Source organism: Poecilia mexicana, unplaced genomic scaffold (assembly GCF_051168715.1).
Source record: "Poecilia mexicana isolate PSO_F unplaced genomic scaffold, ASM5116871v1 scaffold_3, whole genome shotgun sequence".
Lineage (NCBI taxonomy): Eukaryota > Metazoa > Chordata > Actinopteri > Cyprinodontiformes > Poeciliidae > Poecilia > Poecilia mexicana.
The window spans coordinates 4,271,887-4,296,240 of NW_028263372.1; the positions used below are offsets into that span (position 1 = coordinate 4,271,887).

Genomic DNA, 24,354 nt, shown 5'->3' on the forward strand with positions numbered 1-24,354 from the left:
GTGAGAACGGTCCATGAGGCGTCTATTCTTATGTTATGTCTATGAGGAACCGCATCTGATGGGGAAACGCGGATTGACGCAACACCGGAAACAACCCTGCTTGAAAATAGAACCGGGAAAATGTTTGGAACTGAAAACAATAGGTTAGGATGGATATGCTAACTCAGTGGTTAGCATATCCACTGAGTTAGCAGTAGCCCAGCTCTGGTGTCAGAGATCTGGTTCTCTGACACCAGAGAACCAGAACCAGTGGAAACCACTGGGCCCCCCCAGTGGTTTCCAAACTTTTTCTGCACCTCCCTCCCCCCATGGCTTACAAATAGCTGTCTGGTTGAACGATGTGTGCGAGCGGTGTGGATTCTTAGAGGCTTAGAGCTCTCCCTGTTATACTCAGCCCCGGCTCCAGACAAACAAGGGGGGGGGGGGAGAAATCAACTTTTTTGGGGGCAAAATGAATTGTAGCTGAACATAGACAACACCAGTAGCCTACAAGCTACTTGTTAACAAGCTTAAGGTGCTGTATTGATATTAGCTAGCTAGTCATCTTTTAGCTAACATTACCTGTATCCAACAGCTATACTCAACAGTCTGTTAGCTTGGGGGAAAAAAGGTGTAAAGTTCTTTGCGTTTTGCTGGTTTGTTGCCTTGATTCTAACACACCTGCGTAGCTCTGCACAGCAGCAGCAGGTCTCCTTCACTGCCGCACAGGTGTAAACCAAGCGCGAGCATCGTAGCGCTTATGTTGCGTTTAAAGGCGGCTCGGAAAAACAGGTTACGACATGTTAACAACGGATTAAACAGTTTTAACTACTGATAAAAGTGACAGAGGACACAGATATGGGAAGTGCGGAAGACCCTACTGTATCAAATTGACAGAGGAATAACAGAGAGTTGGCCATTCTAAGGTAAAAACCCAGCGCATACAGTATTCATGTTTTTTTTTCCATCCAGATGGCTTTCCGCACCCCCCTGCAATGGCACGGCGCACCCCCTAGGGGGCGCGCCCCACAGTTTGGGAACCTCAGTGCGTGTGCACCCACGATGAACAGCGTCAGTTTAAGCTGCAACAGAAGTAAGTTAGCGATTGTGTATGTTTATGTGTATGTGTGTGCGGGCGTGCTCGCATGCTGACACGGACTCATTAAGTCCCGGCTCGTGACGGGCCCCTCCGTCACATAGGATAATCATTACTGATGTTCAGCTACTAATTCTTCTGTTTGTTTTTGGAAACTTGTTTCCTAATATTTTGGTATTACTGTTAACATAGTTGAAGGTCCAAGTTTGTCTTTGATTCCCTTGCGTAAAATAGGACCACAGTGTGGTGACAAGACATATTAATCTTGACAGGACAACACACACTTTTTGCAGCAACAAATGACTCATTGTAAAATCTTGGAAATATCAATTGGAGTCATTCTGAAATACACTTTTTTTTACTCAGAATTCCATAAAGCTGCTAACAGCATCTATGTTTTTGTAGTAGAAAATTCTTTAATACATCCTGAGGAAGCAGCAGCAGGTAATAAATCTGATCTATAGAGCATATGTTGCCCATGATGAAAACAGTCCTGACGGCCAATTTATACTGAAGAAAATTGGAATGCAAACACAATTATCATTACGTTATACTCATCAAAGTGTCTGTCTGGCAGCAGCAGGCCTCCTTACACTGCAAAACAACATCTTACCAAGTATTTCTGTCTAGTTCCTAGAGCAAATCTTCTTGGACACATCAAATAAGACAAAATTAACATAAAAGTAACTTTTCAGCAAGATATACGAACTTGTTTCAAGTAAATAATTTTTTAATATAAATTTTAAAAAAAACTTCTAGTTCCACTGGCAGATTTGTTCACTTACGACAAGACATTTTTCTCATAGGTGAAAAAAAATCTACCAGTGGAACAAGTACTTCATCTAAAATCATAAAAAAAAAAAAATTCATAAAAAAGTGTCCCATTGCATAAAAGCTGAACCACTCTCACCCCTTCGTCCTTTTCTAGCTCCAGTCCCATCTCCTGAAGGTTTTGCTCAAACTCCTCCCGCTTGAAGCGCTTGTCATCCTCATGATAATTAGCCTGTTGTTCTGTGGCTGCAACCTCTGGGTCTTCCTTGGGCTGCAGTGGCGCTCGGCTGCTCCTGGAGCTCAGGCTGCGCCGAAGCCGATGGAAGAAGCCGTTGTCACTCAGCTTGGATGACTGGCGCCGGACGGCACTGGGCTTCTGGATGCCATAGGTCAGAACATAGTCCACACGCCGCTGTCCATCAGAGAAGTACGGACCATGGGGCAGATGCAAGAGCGAGCCATCGCTCGCATAGAGAGTTTTCATTGGCTGGAAAAAGGACAGTTGTATCAGAGATACGTTCAGCAAAAGTGTTATTTAATAACAAGAAAGCAAAGCAAGTTAACAGCCATCAGACTCACAAACATACCTTCATTTTGATCTCACACAAAACATGAAATAGGAAGATATTTTCCCTGCACAGAGTTGCTCAAAATTCATATAATACCTTCTTCCTAATTTTTCTAACTTCTCTAAATCAGCTACATATTCAGCAACTGATGACATTCGGAAAAAACCTTTAAACAAAATCTGAATTGCCCGGCTAATGTAGACTGCACAAGATGATTTCAGGTTTCAATAAAATTCTAGCAAATACCAGTAAGACATATCATGCAAAATTCACTTTTTAAGCTCTTAAATATTTTGTATACTTTAAGTGTCTAGGAGTGTAAGGAATATAAATGTATTCTTTCCTGGTGCTGCGTAGATTAAAGTTGATCTTTTTCTTTATATTTTTCTGTTTATTCTCTATTGCCTATAATGTTTTTTCTTTATAACATCACCCCATTTGCTGTGGAACTGCTAAACAAGGACATGACTTCCAGCTAATCAGTTTGTGAATCCACCATCTTTGTCCAAGTTCAGTTGTGACAAAGTTGCAACAAGTCAAAATGTTCAATGGTAGCATGTATACATGCTACCATTGAACATTTTGACTTGACACATGTGCACTGTAGCACATGTGAGAGAATATATTCTCTCACATGCGCTACAGTGCTCAGCAAATGGAAGGCTGCAAGGCCTGTGAATAATATGTTTTAAACATGTTCTTGTGCTAGTTCCCTTAACAGTTTTAGCTTAAATTATGAAGAAGCGGAAGAATCTTTTGGAATGGAGGGAAGTAAAACTGATTTTGACATGCTTTGCTTTGTCTATCGTTTCATCTGAACAATCATGCATGTTCTCTATGTCGGAAACATGAAAGACGTTGTTATTTGGAGTTCTCTGGTTAAACAGACTGGTATCTCAGTACCAGTATAGTTCCTTTCAAATGAAAACGCAACATGATTTAGAAGTACAGTGTGATGTTGATGAGCTCCAGGGTGAGTGGAAGTTTCAGCTGTTTCCAGCTCAGATCACACATGCATCACTGGATCACCTGAAACGACGCGCAACATCTCGGGTTGTTAAAAACTGAATGCTTTTTGGAAAAAGAAAAAGAAATTCTCCTAATGCAAAATTAAAAATTTTAGACTAACTTTTAGAAGTTAATTCATGACAGTAGATTTAAATAAGGTGATACAAAACCCTCGTAAAATTATTGAAAAATCAACATTATGTTTTTTTATTAAAAGAAATCAGTGTTCACACTCCATAAAATAAGGTTAATTAGCAGACAAACCCTGTTTATCAAATTCATGGATTAACTTACAAGTATTAAAAGCTTTGATTAAATAAGATCATCAATTAGCTTGATGCTTTGGTGAACTGTTATGTGCAACGCAAATGCAAACTGTTGCAAGCAGTTTCCAATGTCTATGAAATGAGAATAATTACAGTAGGAAACATTCAAGGTAGCTTGTTGGCTCATTTGATTATAAAATGAGCCAACAAGCTACCCTGTGAACCTTGTAGTACATAAGCTAACCACTAACCTCTCTGTATACGAAGGTATTCTAGACCCAAATAAAGTATTCTACAGTTATTAATTTGATAGCTGATGGTTTACACAAATTTCCACCAAAGCAGTTTTTGGGGTTTGAGAGCTTAATGGGTATAAAGGGTTTCCAGGTTAGAGACATTTCTCTCTGAAGTGAGTCTGGCAAAGCATTCTTCAGCTGCTGTCAGAATGTGACTTTGCCTGGTAAGTGAGTGCCAGGTACAAAGGAGTGTGACTCTATTTGGATACCTGTTTCAACTATGCAGTTTAAAACCCTTACATTGATGTTAATGCCTGCTTTGCTGCGCTGTAAAAAAAAAAAAGAAAAAAAAAGTGAGAAACAAGATTTGTGAGAATCCCACAGTCAGCCAGCCGATAGCCGTCAGTGATCCTGAAGTTGGTGTTGGAGTGTTTCAAAACGACGCTTCAGGGTTGCTTCAGATTTTGTTGAGATAGAACAGAATTTAATCTTCTCTGCTTCAAAATCTGAAACATTTCAAATGATCCAAACAGAACAGGCTCATGCACTCATGTTCCTTATGACACTGTTTTACAAAAACAACACAAAATGAAGCATTTTCAGTAGTTCTCCAGAATTAGGACCACCCAAAAGTTAACAAGCATGAGAACTTCAATGTAGTGACTTGTTAAAACTAAACTGAATCATCATACAGACTCCAGATTCTTTAAAACAATTTTATTTCTAAACATCGACTCCATTCATGTAAAATAAAAGGGGGATTCTTAGCGTTCCCAAATGTGTAGACTTGTGATCCTAACACTGAGCATCGCCTCATCTCGTGTTGATAGATGCGTCACTTGGTTAGAAACTGAAGCACAGCAGTTAAACTCAAAGTCCAGTGACTTGCCCTGACAAGATGTTGCCAAACTAAATCTAGCCTAGCTAAATGATCAAAGATGATTTTGAAATTGTGCCATGTTTAATATTAGGGCTCTGCTTGTGTAAAAAAAATAAGTTAGGATGATAAAATAATCATGATTATTTTAAACAACAGACAGTATCTCAGATAAAATGTTGATAACTTTAGGAACTCTGATACAGAAGGGCACAGCATTCTGGGGAATGTAGGCAGAAGGAAGGCTTTAGCCGCACAGCCTCTCACAATCAGCCAAGAAAGGTGGGTGGCATCATTTCACCCCACCGGTCACAATAGTGACCAAGAAATTTTTTTCACTTTCAAGGACTCTAAATAGCTTCCTGATTAAATTTTCAGTTAATGTTCAGCAGACATTGAAAGTTTAGAGTGTTTGGATAATACTTATGCAGTATCACATGTTTAGAGTAAATTATCACATGACCAGAGCTGGTTTCACCTTGGCGAGAGGAAGACTGCCACAAACCTCCCAAAGAAGAGGCTAGTAAAGTATGTTTAAATACACATACAAAGATTTTTGGTGCACATCATCTTTAAAGTGTCTAGTTATGATATGCACCTTTACATTTACAAAAATTAGTTTGGTGTGTGAGCAGGATGTGTAAACATGTTGACGGTCACAATAGTGACCGGTGGGATAATACCTTTGATCTAGGTGCACTTATTTAAATACATACCAATTCCTAACTTCTTCCTTTTTAAGATTAATTTTGAGTGTGGTTCTTGATCTGTTGGACTTAACAATGGCCAGACAAAGTATATAACAATGTAGTTGTGAGAAAAATGGAATCCTTACTGATTTTGATAGTGGTGGCTTAGACATGGACTATATGGGGAAGATGGGCCATTTTCCATGCCTGATTTCGAATGCATATGATCAGTTCATGGGAAAAGAGGATAATCTGACCCTTCACCAATCATGTGGCACTCTGTTACCATGTGCAAAAGTTTATGATGAAGGGATAACCGTCTCTCTGATGTACCCTTTAAAAATAAGGAGGATCCTAATGAGGTTCCGACACAAGATGAGAAACTGCTGATCCATTAGAAAAACAGCAATATTTTCATGGTGGAAACAAAGATGAGAAATAACTATACAGAGACTGATGTCAAATAGATCAATGGGCACATGAGAGGTGTAGACCTAAATCCCTCAAGGTACAGTGTCATGGTCAGGTTCAAGAAGTGGTGGTGGCCCATCTCAAAAGCACACTTGTAAATAGGGTGGTGGTAGCCAAGGAGTTTATCTCGTCTTGTACCTGGTGGGTTGCCTGCTAGAACCCCCACTTTGTGTCAGTCGTTGTGACCTTGATCAAGAGAACAATTCACCTGTCATGTCAGCCGGTGGTAGTCAGAGGAGCCATTGGTGCCAGTGACCCTTACTTACTGCCTTACTTCTGTCAAACTATGCCAAGGAAGCTGTAGCTACAATCTAGTAGCTTACTGCCATCAGTATGTGAATGTGTGTGTGAATGGGTGAATGACTAAATGTGGTGAAAAGCATTTTCAGGTCATTTGGACTTGATAAAGAACTATACAAAGTACAGGCCATTTACCTTTCAGATATTATTTTACAAATGTGTTGTAGGAGGAACGACCGATTTGCTCATCATGGGTTGTGGCTTATCTTATGCAAAGGTTTGGCATAAGGCCGGTAGGTCATGGAAATAGATCTCAAATGGACACTTCTCTTCAAGTTATGACAAGATGTGACCAAGACACTTACTGCTCAGTCAATGCAAGAATCGTTTCCAGAGATGTTGCTTTTGCACCACCCATGTCTTGGAGAAATTCAAGGCTTTATTGCACATTGAGTGATTCAAGAAAGAACATGGAAAGTAAGGAGGGGATGAAATAACCCAAAATTGAAGAATACCAAAGTCACCAAATGGTGAGAAGGAGCCATACAACTGGCCTTTGATTCTAGGGCTTGGGGTCCGGTATCCTGCAACTTTCAGGTGTGTTCCTGGTCCAACACACCTGAATAAAATGGATCACCTCATTAGTATGCAGTCCAGTTCTCCAGAGTCCTGCTAATCACCTGATTCAGGTGTGTTGAAGTAGAGGCGGATGGAAAAGATACACGACCCCGGCCCTCAAATCCTGGAGTTGGAGACCCATGGACTAAGTCTATTGAGTCTTGCGTATGACAGTGTGACAAATGTTCATAATTTTCAGAAATATAAATGAAAGCCTCTACTGTAGATGTTATCTTTACGATCTATGTTACTGTGATGACACTACAACTGACTGAAGTTCAATATAATTATGCATAAACACTCAAACACTCAAATTTACCTTGGTTTAGAATATACAGATAGTCAAATTTGTACTTTACAGAGCAAATGTTGCACTAAAGTAATGCTGTGACAAGATATATTCCAATAAAGAAACAATGTTTACATATTATGATCATGTCTATTTGGAAAAATCACTTTTAGGTCATCTTAGTATAAGAACACCATATTATCCCACCAGTCACAATTGTGACCGATCATAAAACACACTTTTTCATATAATTTCCACAATTTTTACAATTATTTCCCCTTGATTAATTCAAAGGGCTATCAATGACATCTGATTTTAATATTTTCATGTCTGGGAAAAATTTGGGATTAAATGGGTTAACTCTTGCTCAATGGTTACCTAGCAACAACTTGTTGAGCAACAAGTAGCAGCTGTGCTGAAAGCGCTGCATGTTCCCTTCGCGCATGCGCCGTTCGAGTAATATCAAGTCACACCTGTGACATATCGGATGATCAATCAGAGGCTATATAGCATGACGTCATCCGAGGCTCTGTTCATCTTTTCTTCTCGCTTGCGGTTCGCTTTCTATGGCATCGGCCTTTTGGATTTCTGGATCTTTTCGCCATCGTTGGACGCCTGACTGCCTGTTGGCCGGAGTTGCGGTGTATCGCCCTTCTAGGGCTGCGACGGATCTTCGTTTAAGGTACTGTTTGCTGGTGATGACAGCGTTAACGCCTCGTCTCCCAACTCGCAGCTTATAACCACTGTGTTTGTACACATGTTGGAGCTTAGCTAACGGTGTTAGCCTTCCTACGTTTGACGTTCCGTTTTAATTGGTGACGGTAGCGTCTCGCCCCCTCTCCCAATTTTCGCCGACCTTATAAGCAGATTCTTATTTCTTTGATTGGTGACGGGATCCTTTTGCCCCCTCTCCCAGTTTTATTCTGATTTCGTCCTGCCATGTGTTACGTCAATCCGCGTTTCCCCATCAGATACGGTTCCCCCTGCGTCTTCTTGCCGCTCCGCACCGCCCAGGCGGCAAAATACGCAGCAGCGTGAGCGTTATGAACACTGAGAAAGCACGCGTGTAGCAAGCACGCGTTTGTTCGGCGCGTTTGTCTAGGGAACTACGGACACCATGAAAGCTCAAACAACATGTTTGGGAAAAGTTGTCGCATTTTCTTCACGTTTTTGCGAGAAACTAATAGTAGTAGTAGTAATAATAATAATAATAAATGCATACGAGTGATTCTATAATTGCAGATACATTTGATGTCCATAGTCATTATTTTGGTCTGGTATATTAAAATATTTCAATTTTTTAAATGTTTTAGTAATTTATTACTCATTTTAATGGATCATAATATTTAACAAGTAAAAACATTTAAGTAAATACATTTAAAATAGTTTTATATAGCTGAAAAACCAAGACTTCTTGTCGTCTGAGTTGGGTACTGTCTTTTTTATTAATCTGAAAAATGATGCAAAAACCTATGTTTTATTATTTTTCTTTTGTGAATTTGTTTTTTCTATCTTTTTTAAAACTACCTAAATGGTCAATTTAATAACATCACATTAAATTAACTCAAAATACCCTTATTTTTGAAAAAATATGTGTCTGAGAATTTTTTGTTAACTTTGTTACCATATGGTTTTGTCCCTGTAAATCTGTGAAATTGCCTTCTACGGCTGTATAAACTGCATAAAGGTAGGTCACTTACTTTTACTGATAAGACCTCAAACACAGAGAAGTCTATGTGCCATTCTCTAGGAAATATTTTAGTCTAAAAATCACAATCACCATGGATTATTGTTTTCAACATCAATCTTGTTACCAAAGTATCATGAGAAAAATACCACAGATTTTTGATCAGAGACAAGTTTATTTAATGGTTTTTAAACCATTATCTTATTGGTGTCATGTATTTTCAGCATTTCTACTCACAAGTTGAGATTTTAACAAAAATGTTTGAAATGATCAATTCTGTTACCATCAACTCCGTTACCAAATAGGGTAACAGAGTTGATGGTAACAGAGTTTTCAGTTCTAAATTATTATGGTCCTGTCAATTATGTTACTAACACCAACTCTGTTAGGTAACAGAGTTGACATGTTTGACATACGTTCACAAAAAGAAAGGAAAATTGTTGTCTAGCGCACCATATACATTGTTGGTTGTCTTCTGCTGTGATTTAGTATTACTGACCAATTTTATTTCTGAAAGAATGATGGTTTTCAATGAGTTTTAATGAAAAACGTTTGCCCCTGTGCGAATAACTGGAAAGTTGAGTATATTTTGATTTTTTTAAAATGTATTTTTGAGTAAAACATCTCAATTTAAAGTATTGGGGTAGTAGGACACTTGGTGTAATGGAATAAAAATATTTTAGTCTGCTAGAATTTATTGTTTTTTTCACTGACTGTCTATATTCTCCGTAACAGAGTTGACATAACATACCGCAACACATACGTTTTTTCTGAGAAAAAATTATAAAATATGTAGCTAATGTTTGGCAATTACAGATTTTTTTTTAAGTTTAATGCCTTTTCAATAGACTAAAACTTTTTAAGAAATAATTGTTTTTGTTTTGTCATTTCTTGAAGTGCCAAATGTATCTCCAATTATAGAATCACTCATATAGATGTCACACACACACATATATATATATATATATATATATATATATATATATATATATATATATATATATATATATATATATATATATATCTGATGTCCGAAAATCACCCATCAGATACCGTTCCCCTTGTTTTACAGTGGGGGAACGGTATCTGATGACCATATTTCACCCATCAGATATCGTTTCCCCTATGTTAAAATCACCCATCAGATACCGTTCCCCTTGTTTTAAAGTGGGGGAACGGTATCTGATGGCCATATTTCACCCATTAGATACCGTTGCCCCATGTTACAATCACCTATCAGATACCGTTCCCCCACTGTAAATCAGGGGGAATGGTATCTGATGGGTGAAATATGGCCATCAGATACCGTTCTCCCACTGTAAAACAGGGGAAACGGTATCTGATTCCCTGCTGTGAAGTGATGATGGGTTTTCATTAGAAGTCCTCCACAGGTGAGTCAGTATGCTGAGGCTGAGGAACTCAGGTGGAGGATCCGCAAAAAAATCTAAACCAGCACTGAAAGAGCAGATATTATGATGACCGGAAAAAAAAATACTTCTTTGAGACCCAAACTTCCTGCACTGCTGTGTTTTTGTAATTACCATTATTACCCAATGGGAACCTTGTGTGTATGTCCCTGCATTTGCATGATGTACACAGATTCACACGCATATTCAGCCCTTTCTAAACAGGAAGCAGACATAGCTGCGAAGGTCACAGGCCACTTCTCACAGGGCAGATGAGGATCTTGTGGTGTATGCAACACACACCAATAGGAGAGTCTTTCTCACCGAGCTGTTGGGAAATGAGCCTCTCCTATCCTTCGGGCTTCCACACACACACACAACCGCCCCCACATATATGAACAACACACACAAACAAATGCTTCTGAGCCACGATCAGCTCAGCAGTTTCCGGCTCCCTGCTGCATTTCACAGCCTCTCTGAAATAATGGAAGCTGCAGCTGTCATGGTATGCATATGAAATCAAAACATTTTCACAAGGAGCCGATGTATGCATCCAGCTCAGTGACACTGTCAATACGTCTGCCAAACATAAGTCAAAACAAACAGCTAATGGGATGCGTTTGTAGACTCACAGCTGCCCACGTATGAAGCATGTTAACAGGACCCGAGTGTGTGTATCAGTTCTAACAGAACATGTTGCTCTGAGCACATTTAGAGAACACATGTTCTCTAAATAATGGCCAGTAATGACCCAAGTTTTTATCATCACAAGTGTGTTCTGGTTTCCCATTGAACCCACCTGCTTTCTGTACAGAAATTAATTTGATAATTAATTTGATGCATTACCTCGAGTGTGTGTATGATTAGATGCAGTCCAAACACTGAAGAGTTCGGATACTACAAAGTACTAGAGATCTATGGTAGCACAATTATTGAATCATTGGCCTAAAATTTCTATCTCAATTCAGCAAGATGGCAAAAACACCTTCATGTGAAAAGAGATGAACACGTTGCAGAGCACACCTAAAACAATAATCCTTAAAAATAACACCCAAACGAAATGCTACATGTGAAGCAGGACAAATGTCTTTCTGTAAGTTTAACTAGGAGATATTGAATAAATATTCAAGATCTCTGATAATAGAGATATTCAAGATCTCTAATAGAGATATTCAAGATCTCTGATAATAGAGATATTCAAGATCTCTGATAATAGAGATATTCAAGATCTCTGATAATAGAGATATTCAAGATCTCTGATAATAGAGATATTCAAGATCTCTGATAATAGAGATATTCAAGATCTCTGATAATAGAGATATTCAAGATCTCTGATAATAGAGATATTCAAGATCTCTGATAATAGAGATATTCAAGATCTCTGATAATAGAGATATTCAAGATCTCTGATAATAGAGATATTCAAGATCTCTGATATCAGAGATATTCAAGATCTCTGATATCAGAGATATTCAAGATCTCTGATATCAGAGATATTCAAGATCTCTGATATCAGAGATATTCAAGATCTCTGATATCAGAGATATTCAAGATCTCTGATATCAGAGATATTCAAGATCTCTGATATCAGAGATATTCAAGATCTCTGATATCAGAGATATTCAAGATCTCTGATATCAGAGATATTCAAGATCTCTGATATCAGAGATATTCAAGATCTCTGATATCAGAGATATTCAAGATCTCTGATATCAGAGATATTCAAGATCTCTGATATCAGAGATATTCAAGATCTCTGATAATAGAGATATTCAAGATCTCTGATAATAGAGATATTCAAGATCTCTGATAATAGAGATATTCAAGATCTCTGATAATAGAGATATTCAAGATCTCTGATAATAGAGATATTCAAGATCTCTGATAATATCAGAGATATTCAAGATCTCTGATAATATCAGAGATATTCAAGATCTCTGATATCCCTCTCCTAGGGGGATATCAGAGTCAAATTCATTTTAAATTTAAAACCCAAAATGAAGGCTCTGCTGAAGGCAAAGGTTGTTCCAAGTAGTACTAGCAACAAAATGTACCTAATAAAGAGGCTGGTGATTATACTTGTCAAAGCTGTGTGTGTTTGTGTTTTAAAATTCCTGATATTCTCCTCCAGCTCCCTCTGTCCTGATATGCGCATCACTCAGACATCGGGGTTTTCAACACAGAGCAGCATCATCATCACCATCATTTCATATCATATCATACTATAATCATAGCTGCTGTTAGCCATTGTCCCCCTCTTGCTGCAGCAGACTGAATAAATAATTCATAAGAATTTTACAAGTTTCAAAGGCTTCTGTAAACACACACCAACTTTATACAAATGATGTCTTGACACTGAGTCTGTTTATGTAATTCTGACATTCTGAATGTATAAATACCGAGTAAATAAACAGTATGTGATGCCAGTTTGGGGGGTTTGTTTATTTCTCCAGTGCCTTTAGAAATGCTAATGTATTCATTTTATTTTTATCCAATGAATTGTGTATTTTTGACATAAAAAATGTTGGATATACTGAATGAAAAAAGATTAGGGCCACAAAAAGACAAAAAAAAAGTATTCCGAGATTAAAATCTGAATTTTCTTTTCTCCTACCGACTAATGCTCTTCCATTGTGTTCCACCTCACATGTTGTAGATGATAAATATTTTCTTTGCTCAGATCATTTTCCATAAAACTGTTGATGCCAAACCACAGAGAAGCCTAAGGTGTCAATAATAAGGACTAAAACTAATCTAGCAATTTTAGTAAAGACCATTTAATAAATTCAGTAATTGTACTCCTGTTTGATTAAACAAATCTGCTTTACACCAAACCCCTGCAAAGCACTGAGATTACCTTGATAGAAATTTCAAATGTTAGAAACATTAACCATCAGAAACTTCTGTCTTGGTCTTTGCGTACATTAAGATCATCTGATATCAAACCAGCTCAGATTTAGTTTGACAGAATGGGACTACTTTTTGACATCGGGTGATCAATGGCTAAATCAATGGATCCTCAAAGCTCCTTGCAGTTTTAAAAATGTTACTTTATGTTTAGAATTTTACATCTCTTGTAGTTTTTTATGGGGCTCAGAAAATGACACCATTTCAGGAGCCTGATGCTTACAGAAAAAGAAGAAATGATAAAAGTTAGCCTCTATTACAAAGAGGAAGCTACATATCATTACAGTAGTTCTTATTGTGGTATATTTTAGCTTGAAATGTGAGGGCTAGTTGAATATTTGCAATTTGGATTACATTCCTCTACCAAGAATACAATAACTAATACATTTCTTGTTCTCCCACTATTCAATATATGAATAGTGGGAGATATTGAATAAATGTCTCCCACTATTCATATATTTGATATATGAATAGTGGGAGATATTTATTCTGAAATATATGAACCTTCCAGATTCATATATTTAATATATGAATAGTGGGAGAACAATGGTCTATTTGTCACTATTGATATGTGGAGACTTTATGATGAGGTACAATCTACCACACTTTACAACAGTTAATTCATCAAAACATACAATAATGATATAATTTTAAAACAACTGCTGCAAATGTGACCATATCACATTAGATAATCCAAAAGTCTCAGTGACAGATGTGCCATTTTATCTGGTACAGTAAGCCTCTTTTTTCAGGATCAAAAATACTCATGTCTAACATTTAAATGTCACACCCAACAAGCTGAAAAGAAAGATGCCTTTATTTTGGTTGAGCAGGTTTACAGCTAGAAACAGGCTTTCCCTTTGAGCCTGGAACCAGAGAATTCTCAGCTACATAATTCTTAGTTTCCACCAGTGAGTACAATTAACAGTAAACTACAGAAAAATCCTAAAGGTGTCTTAAACACTGAGGTCAAGTTTAGTTTCATCCTGGCATTAATGTGCAAAGCAGATTGTACCACAGACAGATTTTGTATCAATATACAGGGCAGGAAAAATTAAATATTAAAGAAACTAATCTGTAGCAGTGTTTTATGCACAGCGATGCATGTCGAATGACTTTGACATGAATCATCATTAAATCCGTTTTCATTCTAATTATCTCACACCCTCTAAGCCTATCAAGCCCCGCAGACAATTCTGTTTACCAGAACTTTACATCTACAGTCCAACACAAGACGCAGTCCTAACCTGGTACGGTGTTAAACCACATGGACCTTCTAGATGAGTCTGAAACCTTCCAGAGTTAAACTCCTGGCCTACAGGATTCCAGAAGAGTCTTACCATGGACTCATCATTCCTGGTCTTCCCATTGAAGTCTCCATCCAGGTTTTTGTCCTCACCAGGAACTGGTAGGTAGTTCTCACTCCTCCTCATCACTGTACCTTCCTCCTGCTGAGAGCTTTCTCCAGGCTCAAAAGAGGAGATGGGTGGAGAACCTAACAGAAGAACAAACAATGAATTTAGAAATGATAAAAATTGTGGAAGTGCAGAAGACAATAAATCAAATCATAGCTTCCTGTTCTCAGTTTAAAACTGAAGAAGTCCTCCACAAACCAAAATGTGACATGAATATGATATTTTACACATTTTCAGCAAAAGAAGTCTTGATTTGTAAATCAGCATGGTGTACAAGGATAAATAGTAGAAAAATGGTGTGTAATGTGGTTTTGCAAAACCACAGACAAAGGAGTAGTAGGTATGCTGGGCCAATTGGTGGTGTTGTAGCTAACAGCTAATAGCTTATAGCAGCATATCCAAAGCTATCCAGCTGAAGGTTGCTGCTGACTCTTTGCACTCCTTAAATCCCTGCAACCATCAGTGTCTTCTTTCAGCAGGATAATGATCGCTGCCACACAATAAAGAGGCTTTAAGAATGGTTTGATGAACAGACTAATAAGTTTGGGGTGTTGTCTCAGCTTCAAATCATCCAGATTTCAACCTAACCTTGCATCTCCTCACTGATAAAGTCTAATCCCAACACTGCTGAATTTAATAGATCAAATGTTTTACATCAGATATCACAGCAAATCTGTAGAGGTTTATGGTTTGAAAATAAGTTGTGCTCATTGGCTAGGTTGTGGCTATCCTAATAATTCCATGCTTTAGTAGTTCATGCTCTCAATGCATGTCTGAACAGATGGCATTAAAAGCTTGGATTAGATTAACTACACTGTCTCAAGAAGATTCACAACCCCCCATTAAATCAGAGTATTTCCTACAGCTGACTCTCAGAAGCTGTTTATTCCAGACCACAACCTGGGTTAAATTCTGGAAACGATTCCATACCTTTACATTTGGAAGACTCAGATGTGCGGAAGCATTAGGAAATTTCCACATTATTTGCTAAAATCATCTGTCCGACAGATGATGTTACGACAGTCGGACATGACTGTGGTAATACACTCTAATACCAATTTAGAGTATTCAATTAACCTAAAATTCTGAACAAATTAATTCTTCAAACTTGCTGTAAAACAGACCGTCACACAGCCATCACCATCTACAATAACTCTGGGCATTCTTGTGTTTTTTTATCCCTGGTGATGATTCTTGACTGTGGTTATTAAGACCTAAAGTTGTGCTCAATCATGTACTAAATAAATGTAAATTCAATTCAATTTAATGCCAAATTCTTTTTCTTCCTAAGGGAAGAAACTAGTTAAGTTTCTTCCAGAGTCAATGAAGGTATCAGAGGCAGTTTCAAACAGAACCAGCTTCCCCATCAGCTGCTTCTTAAAGCCACCGGCTCTGATGCTCCTGCCCCAACATGATGGACATAATGTTTCATGGAAAAAATCCCTGCAGTAAAAAGAAGATATCTGACTCAGTTTTGGGAGCCACTGGCATTTTTACATTATTTGTGCATTGAAACAGACATCCTAATTATTATTACTATTGTTAGTATTTTACAAATTTTCAGGCTCAACTTCAGTAAAAATGCAATGTTTTTCAAGGGGGAACCTGAGAATAAAGAAGCTGCTCATAAAGGGCTGATGCCAACGTTCTCTTTTTTTTTTTGTTAAAGCTATGCAACAATTTAAAGAGTCAATAAGCCAAAAGCTGTTGGGTATCTAATAGCCAACATATTAAAAAATGGAATATGAGTGATAAGAGTGAAAAACCTAATTTATTCATCTCTATCAATAAAATAAATTATGTACAACTATAACTGTCATATGCTCAAGAACATCCCAATACCATGCACCAGTTGATAGTAGTGAGCTGCGACTCCATCCCAAAGCCTGCAGTCTCTCCATCTTCCTGTACTCTCTACACTGAAGGTCCTTCAGCAGGTCTATTAGGCAAAAAGATGTGGAAGAGTCTTATAGGATCTCCAGTTCACCACAGGTCACAGGCAGGTCACACTCAATACTACAACCAATCAATCCAACCATCATGCAGATATTGGAGAAAGACAGGAAAGCAGAGTAGCCAGAAGAGAATTTCCACCACTGATGCCCATCATTGTGTTTACTTACAGGACAGACAGCATAAAACACATAGGGACTAAAAAACTGGAAATAAGTCTTGTCACTTCGACAAAGATGCACATAAAATGATTGAATCTCCAATGCTAATTAAGTTTATTAGTCATATTTTAACTTGTTCGGTTGTTTTCAGTTATACAAGAGCACTTAACAATAGTTAAGGAAGCCTATAACAATGTTTTTCTTGTTTTAGAATTTTTTGGCACTAGTGGCCTTTATTAGATAGGACAGCCTTATCGAGGTCTGTAGCCTCTGTATACAGGGCACTGCTCTCATCTTTGCACCATTCGACGCTCCGTAACTGTCATTTTTTCCAAATAAATATCTGACCCCATGAGACCTCTTCAGAAGCAGAAGGTCTTACACCACCTGATGCAACTAAACAAGGTGAACATCCTTTTCAGATCGAAAAGGATATTCCCAGTAGGAAAAATGGAGCAAGGCGTCTATTCCCACCACTGAGGTTTGCTTTTCCAAAGTAAAACATAAATTAAGTGCTGAAGGGTTTATTGTTCAAACTCCAGCACCTACTGACCCACAAACATAAAAAGAACCGCTAGCTTGAATTTTCTTTTTTGTAAAGTACCTTGAGACGAGATTTATTGTGAATTGGCGCGATATACATTTTAATTTCTATGGTTGTGAACAAATTCAATTCAATTTAATCAGAAAGGATAGAGGATCCTGAAATTATGAAGCATTTGTTCTTTGGTTTATAATTTTTTCGTTTAAGGTGCTGCATGTGTCGACTCGACAGTATTTCCTCCTGAAGGACTTTTGTTTTCACTTTTTTACTTTCTGAGTAAAAAATGCAAAGCAAAACATTTGATGTGTAAATATAGCAACAGTGTATCGTTTTTACAACTGGGAGCAGCTAATCATCATCTCTAAAGCTTAAATTAAACCTGAACTTTGGACCCCAAATTCCAGAAGAGTTGAATTTGAGGCTTCTTGGAAACAGAGGAGGACCAGAGAGAGAGACAGAGGAAGTCTTCACAGCAACTCTTCCCTCCATCATGATAATCAAGGATCATATCCCAGACTCCAATGTCTGTCAGCATGTCAACATACAACAACAGTCTTCAGTTAGAGGCCTTTTCGTTTTGTTGCTATACTGACTGCTACTGGAGATCCTTCCTTTTCACAACATCACCATCCACAGGGACTCCGAAGATATGTGAATGATATGAATTTCAACAATATTTAATTTCCCTTTGGAATAAAGTACTTTTGAACTAAATTTGAATATTGGTTGTGTGATGCTGCTGTGTTGCAAGCAGCTGCATGTTCGTATCATGTCAAGTAGACTAACATTCACTGGAGTTGGAATAGTTTTCTGCTGCTGCACCTGAAATATTCTCCCTTTGTCGGAAGAAACGTTCCAAGTTAGCAAAGTTTTTGCTTTGAGATATGAGCAAGTGAGATATTTTACACTGACCACTTTGGAGGTTTTTTGTTTAAGGCAGCTACTATTTAATGACAATAAAATACTAAGTAGATACTAAAAGTGGAAATAAAGGAGCAGAAAGATATATTATTTTTAAGTATATGTTCTTTACAGCTCTGTTTAGGGTTACAATATTTTTTAAGCTAATATCCCTTGATGTGTCCTGTGTCACTTGCTCAGACAGGATTCTGCCTGATAGAATCTGTGCAGCAACCATGACAAAGACTTAATCTGATCCAAATTCCTGAGAAGACGGGCTTGATGTTACATGGCAAGTTTGTTCATGTTTACTGAAGCAGCCTTTATATGTCATTTTCCACATCAGTAATACCACAACAGATCTCTTTGGTTTTTTCAGGTTGAATCGTTCTTATGTAATATTTGATTAACTTTCTGTACATTTTACCAGATTATAAATGAACTGGTCTAACAGATAAATAAGCTGCTGTGTTTCTATTAGGGATGGACAATAAATCTACAACAATGTATCGCAACAGACATATCATGAATATCAATAGATAATACATCTGGTAGAATTTTAAATAATTTCACTGAATTCCGATCCAGAATCTCACAGCATTGTGGGCGATGTAGGCAGAGGAAAGGCTCAACCTCTAGCAACCAGCTAAGAAAGGCAATAAGGAAATCACTCGCTCTTTGGTTACCTAGCAACAACCTGCTCAATAAACAGCAGCAGTTTCAGGTTTCACCACTGCACCTCATGACTGCTTAAACATAAAAAACAGTGTGGAGTTAAAACTGTGGATAAAACAGGAAAACCATGCCACCAGTTTGACATTATTTCAGATAAAACACTTTATTTCAATAAAACGAAATAAAGTGTTATATGGAAATATGATTTGGGGTTGTATGCGCAAATTCAGTATGCAGGTAAAATTTTTATGTACAATCAAACCACAAATTACAGTCTGGATGATTTTTGACTCTTTAATCTAAGAAAAGGAAATTATTGCCAGAATATTCAGACATAATGATAATACATTTGATTTTTCAAGCAAAATGTACCTTTGTATAGCATTTCAACATGTTACACAGATGCATTTCAACATTCCGTGCAGTCTGCGTCAGTCAAACTTCCTTCCATCTCTATCATCATCCAAAGCAACAAAATGTTATTGGTTTCATGTTATCTCCCAGACATCATGGCAGATTCATAGTTTGCATTTTATGTTCACTCACAACAGGAAGAATGAGAAGTCAGCAGCTATCATGGTCAAGCCATCAGACAACACACCTGAACTACAATAAGCAGGTATTTTGACGATACAGGTCCTGATCAGTATAGGGTTAAAAAAAACAAAAACAAAAAAAAAACAAATGTAAAAGACAAATCTGTTCTTTCCTTGTTGCTTTGATAAGTAAATACAACCAGTGCTCTGCCTGCTAACTGTCTCTGCCATGAAGACATCATACTGCAGAGATTTCTGCAATGGTCAGGAACACAGTAAGAGTTGGGATGGAGGAGACTGGACAGAAAGCACACAGGACTAGACAGAAAGCACAGAGGGATCGCTGTGGGCTGGTGGAAATGGGAAGAGGGTATCTGTAGGACCAAACTCTGACCACAGGGGGCGTTTCTGCTTTGCAATATACCAAAGTTACTTTCACATCCCAGCATCATCCAGACAGCTGCCTGAGACGGAGCCCACAGAGCTCATAGTGAAACCAGAAGTTTACATGCGCAGAAAAAAAACACACATCCTCCTTCATCTCCTCACTGTCGGAAGTTAAATCAGAACAAACTTCTCTGGCTCCAGGTCAATTAGAATCACCAAAATGATTTCTATTTGTAAAAGACACAACAATGCTATGAGTGTATGTCAGATTTATTTACTATAGGAATGCCTTTGAACAGGAGGACTTGGGTCAGCTCTTCTGGGTTTTCTCCCAGACACACACAAATTCTCTCTAGGCCTGATCTTAGGGCTTTGTGACGACCACAACAAAACATTGACATCGTTATCCTGAAGAGGGTCATAGTTCATCTGGACTCATTTGGACCTGAGCATCAACTTCCTGACTGATGTCTTTAGATGTTACCTCAATATTTCTACATAATATTCCTTCCTCATGATCTATTTTATGAAGTGGACCAGTTCCTGCAGCTGCAAAACAGTCCCAAAGCATGATGCTGCCACATTTCACAGTTAGCATATTGTTTCCTAGGCCAACAGTCTGTCAGTAAGAACATGTTTCACTGTCCTAACAGCTTCGGCAGCATCTTCACAAGATCTTTGGCTTTTGTCCTGCGATTGAGTTCCAAAGTTTCAATTTTCAGACCAGAACCCGTCAGAAGTTCCCAAAGCATTACCATCATCATCATCTGGGCTCTTTTTTGGAAGAGACAAGAATCATTCTGGATATAAACTTATGACGTTAATAACTTATTCTGACATATTGTCATTATTGTGGAATTTATCAAATAGAAACAATTTTGATGATTCTAAATGACTTAAAACAAAATAATTGATTTAACATTAGACAGTGAGGAAAATGTGGGTGTATTTTTATTGGGTCTATGTAAACTGCACAGCAGCAGGTGTGAAAAAATAAAATCAGACTAAACAGGAGGCAAAGTGGAAAAACCTGCCTGCATCAAATCACTTCAACTTCTCTAATGGGGGTCTGGTCTGCATGACGAGGTAATAATGTTATTTACTCATGAAAATATGTGGCCTGTCATTCAAAGCCATGTATTCGCTCCAAACATGAAGAATAATTCTGAAGAAAGGTGGATAATGAGAGTTCTTACTACTGTTTCCCTTCAGGACTAAGACCTGCAGCTGAACTGAACTGAATTCAGGTCCAGGGAGGGGTGGAAGGAGTTATAGATTCTTTCTGGTACAATGACAAAAATTGTCAGTAACTCGTTAAATACTCTCTCTATATCTCTAAAAGCAAAGTGCAAACCATCCATCCATTTTCTTCCACATATCCGGGGTTGAGTGGTGGGGTATCAGCCTCAGCTGGGAGGCCCAGACTTCCCTCTTCCCAGCCACTTGTTCCAGCTCCTCCAGGGGAATCCCCAGGTGTTCCCAGAACAGCTGAGAGTAAGCAGACATTATCTGACCGGACTGGCTTACTTTCACCCCCGGTTCCAGCAGACAAACCACAGGATTTAGACCAAACCGTGACTAGACAAGCCATTAGAATGCGATGGTAGTTGGGCAGTTTTGCAGCAGAAACATTAACTGAATGTTATTAATACTCAATAGAAGAAATGAGCAACATCTTGTAAAAACATGAACAATTTGATCTCATGGCTGCTCTGATACAAAAAGCTTAAGCTTTGTCTAGAATCAGAGGAATGGACTTTAAGGTCAGAAACATGCGCCTGATTTTTTTTTTCTCTCGGCAAATGAAGGGAAATCATCTTACCAAGATCCTGGCTGCTGCCACGGTGGGACAAGCCCCCAACTTCTTGTTCCTCTTGCTGCTCCATTGGGATTAAGAGGACTGGCTGGAGAGAAGACTCCCCAACAGATCAGTGGAGCTCCGGCTCTCTGCAGCAGCATCCACTCACAGCCGTCAGCGCTGCAGCGTGGAGAGGCTGCACGGAAAGCTTCCCATCTCTTCGGGAGCTCGGAGGGGAGACAACCGAAGAACCAGTTGCTGCTTGATTTCACCACAAGCTCCAATTAATGACAGAGAGGCAGCATCTAAACACAGCAGGCTGCATATCTCCAGGAGACGGTCACTGGGAATGATGCGCGGCTCAGGAAAACGCGCCCGGATGCCATTATCTGTCAGGATGCGGGCATTACGGGCCAACACGCCTCCTAACCGCATGGAAGGACGCTGTTCTTTAAATCAACATTTACTGCGCACTGACACTGCGCTGGGAAGCGCCGCGAAAATCGTGCCGAAACGCTCTAGAAACGTGTTGCATTCAATTCCCAAGGGAGAAAAGAAGAACGACGGAGCTGAGAGGCTTCCAACGTCTCAGAAACTGTTCACACGTCAGCTAATGTCTCCCAAGAGCGGTGAATGTCACTCTCCATATCCTGAGTTAATAATTTAAAAATAAATTCATGTCAAATAAAGAAGCAGAGAGCACTAGGCAGCATAAAGGAACACTTTCATTGAGCAATAAATAACTCTCCATCACTAAATCTGCTAGCTTCTATTAGAATTAAACATGCATTTAAAATTCATTCAGATTTACTTCATTAAGCTAGCATTGGGTCACAACAAAACATAATCTCAAAACACTTAAAATATGTTCAGTTCAAAGATCATTTAATATCCCGGTCAGCCCAACACAGCATCAGAACACAGATCCAAACAGTTTCACAGCATTTGGTGTGAATCTGTTGGTTGTTCAAGTTCCTCACAATGAGAAACTTGAACAGCCCTGTGATAAGATTCAGGAAGACTTGAACTTCTCACTGTTTTTATTTCATTTAATAACTTCCAACTGATAGAAAACAACAGGCTTCCTCCTGTTATTAAAAAATTAAATATAATGTTGGAGTGGTTGGGGTGATATTGTAAGTAGTTTAATATACTCAACATGACTCAACATGCCATGATAGTTTTTTGATAAAACCCATACTCAACCCCTGATGCTGGGAGCAGCAGTAACCAGTCACACTAGCAACCTCCACAAACTCAAATGTAAAAAAAATAATGACTGAATCACCTAAGTCTCTGTCTCCTGTTTTATTGTGAGTGCCGTCAGACACAAAGCAGAGCTTCAGTAAAATAAGACAATGCAAATCTGGGCTACAGTCCATTGGTTGTAATTGTAATTATTCAACTTATCATTATTCAATGTAAGTTGAATAATTAGAAGTTGTGGATTCCTCTCAGCCTGAAGACATTTTCTAAGCATTTGAGTTTAAATGGAAACTTCAAATTCCTCTGAGGAGTAATTACAGAATGTTTTACTCTGAGTGTTGGACACACTGATGTGTTGGAAGGAAGCCGGAATCAACCCTCAACTTTACGATTCCAGTAGTAACTCTTCCTATTGAGCCACAGTTGCCTGCAACTGGTCTGATTATGTAAACTAAGGAGCAACCAATCCCCTGCTGGTTAAAATACCCCGACTCTGGGACAGGATTACATGGGGACAGGAAATCGATGGACATCATGTTCTGTATTGTAGAATCCTCTCACTGGTACAAACCAGATGTCACTCTATGAAGTGAAGAGAGTTGAAAGAAGAATTTCTGAGCTGCTATAAAAATTATTGTTTCACAGCATCCCTGTTTATCATGTTCAATTCTTCAAATTTACCAGTAATCATAGTTAAACAGAGGACTGGCTTGGATTCTCTCTCTCTCTCTCTCTCTCTCTCTCTCTCTCTCTCTCTCTCTCTCTCTCTCTCTCATAGACAGAACGTTCTTTCCTAAAAACCTTATCCAGTCATATGAAAAGGAAACAAGACGCACTAGCGAACTGTGAGAGGAGAGGCAGTCTATTGAAGACTGGGGTCGTAAGCCTGGTTTCCTATTGCGCATAAAGGCAGCTTGAGTTGTAGCTGTGGTGCGCCAGCAGGGGCCGCCCACCGGCGCTCAGAGCGCGGCAGAGCTCGGATGATGGTGGATCCAAAGCTTCAACACCTGCTCAGCTCAGTGACCGCGTCCCGCAAAGCCACCAGCATGTACAGTCGCTTCATTTACAAGGTGACATAGCGGCATGCGTGACGCAATCAGTGCGCAGCACAGATAATCCAAAAAATGGTTCAAAAAATAATTAACTAGCAGGATAAAGTAAGGAGTCTGGCCAGCTGACACGATTATCTAAAATACAATAAGAAGGTAAAAGATAAAGAGAGAGAGGGGAAAAAAGAAGCTCCAGATATTTACCTTCAGTCCTCGAGTGCGCTGAAGCTCTTTGTTGAAGGTGAACGCAGGACTCCCCCTCTCACCTGTGCTCACCTGTTCACAGACAAGGTGGAGGAGGAAACACTTCTGGTATCCACAGGAAAGACTCCGCCCACTCGCCTGCCCATGTATTCGTCAGGTCGTTAGGGGGGTTATGTCATGTGATTATGTTAGAAGATGGGGTACAGGGCCGGGGTTGCTGGATGACCGGAAGCCAGGAAAAATCATTTTATAAACCCAAACCAGTTCGTAAAGGATTATTGGTGTGGCAGCAGTTAGTGTTTTCCTTTTGGAAAATGGGAATTATCTGAGAAACACAACACAGGTAAACACAACACAGCCTCATTGCAACAGTCTGACATTCCCAAGACAACATGTGTGGACTTGCAGTAAACTGCT

At 38.8% G+C, this 24,354-nt stretch overlaps 1 protein-coding gene across 2 annotated transcripts; it reads right to left on the reverse strand.

Annotated features, from left to right (window-relative positions):
- Positions 1-1,244: 1,244 nt before the first annotated feature.
- Positions 1,245-24,111, reverse strand: LOC148160119 (anoctamin-1-like). 2 transcript variants are annotated; one of them, XM_088004069.1, is made up of 3 exons: positions 23,938-24,111; positions 14,450-14,604; positions 1,245-2,333 (listed from the first exon to the last, which is right to left on the reverse strand). In XM_088004069.1, the coding sequence occupies exons 2-3, from the start codon at positions 14,540-14,542 to the stop codon at positions 1,914-1,916; spliced, it is 513 nt and encodes a 170-aa protein (XP_087860195.1). In that variant the 5' UTR covers positions 14,543-14,604; positions 23,938-24,111; the 3' UTR covers positions 1,245-1,913. The 2 variants fall into 2 exon arrangements, with proteins under 2 accessions (XP_087860195.1, XP_087860194.1); XM_088004068.1 differs by lacking the exon at positions 23,938-24,111 and adding an exon at positions 21,503-22,292.
- Positions 24,112-24,354: the final 243 nt, after the last annotated feature.

Bases quoted from the DNA above. Each gene is read 5' to 3' on its own strand.
- LOC148160119 (XM_088004068.1), bottom strand. From the start codon at position 21,566: ATGGAGCAGCAAGAGGAACAAGAAGTTGGGGGCTTGTCCCACCGTGGC. The intron at 14,605-21,502 runs GTAAGATGATTT...TTCTTCTGTTAG, and splicing joins TGGCAGCAGCCAGGATCTTG to GTTCTCCACCCATCTCCTCT. The intron at 2,334-14,449 runs GTAAGACTCTTC...TCCTTTTTCCAG, and splicing joins CCAGGAATGATGAGTCCATG to CCAATGAAAACTCTCTATGC.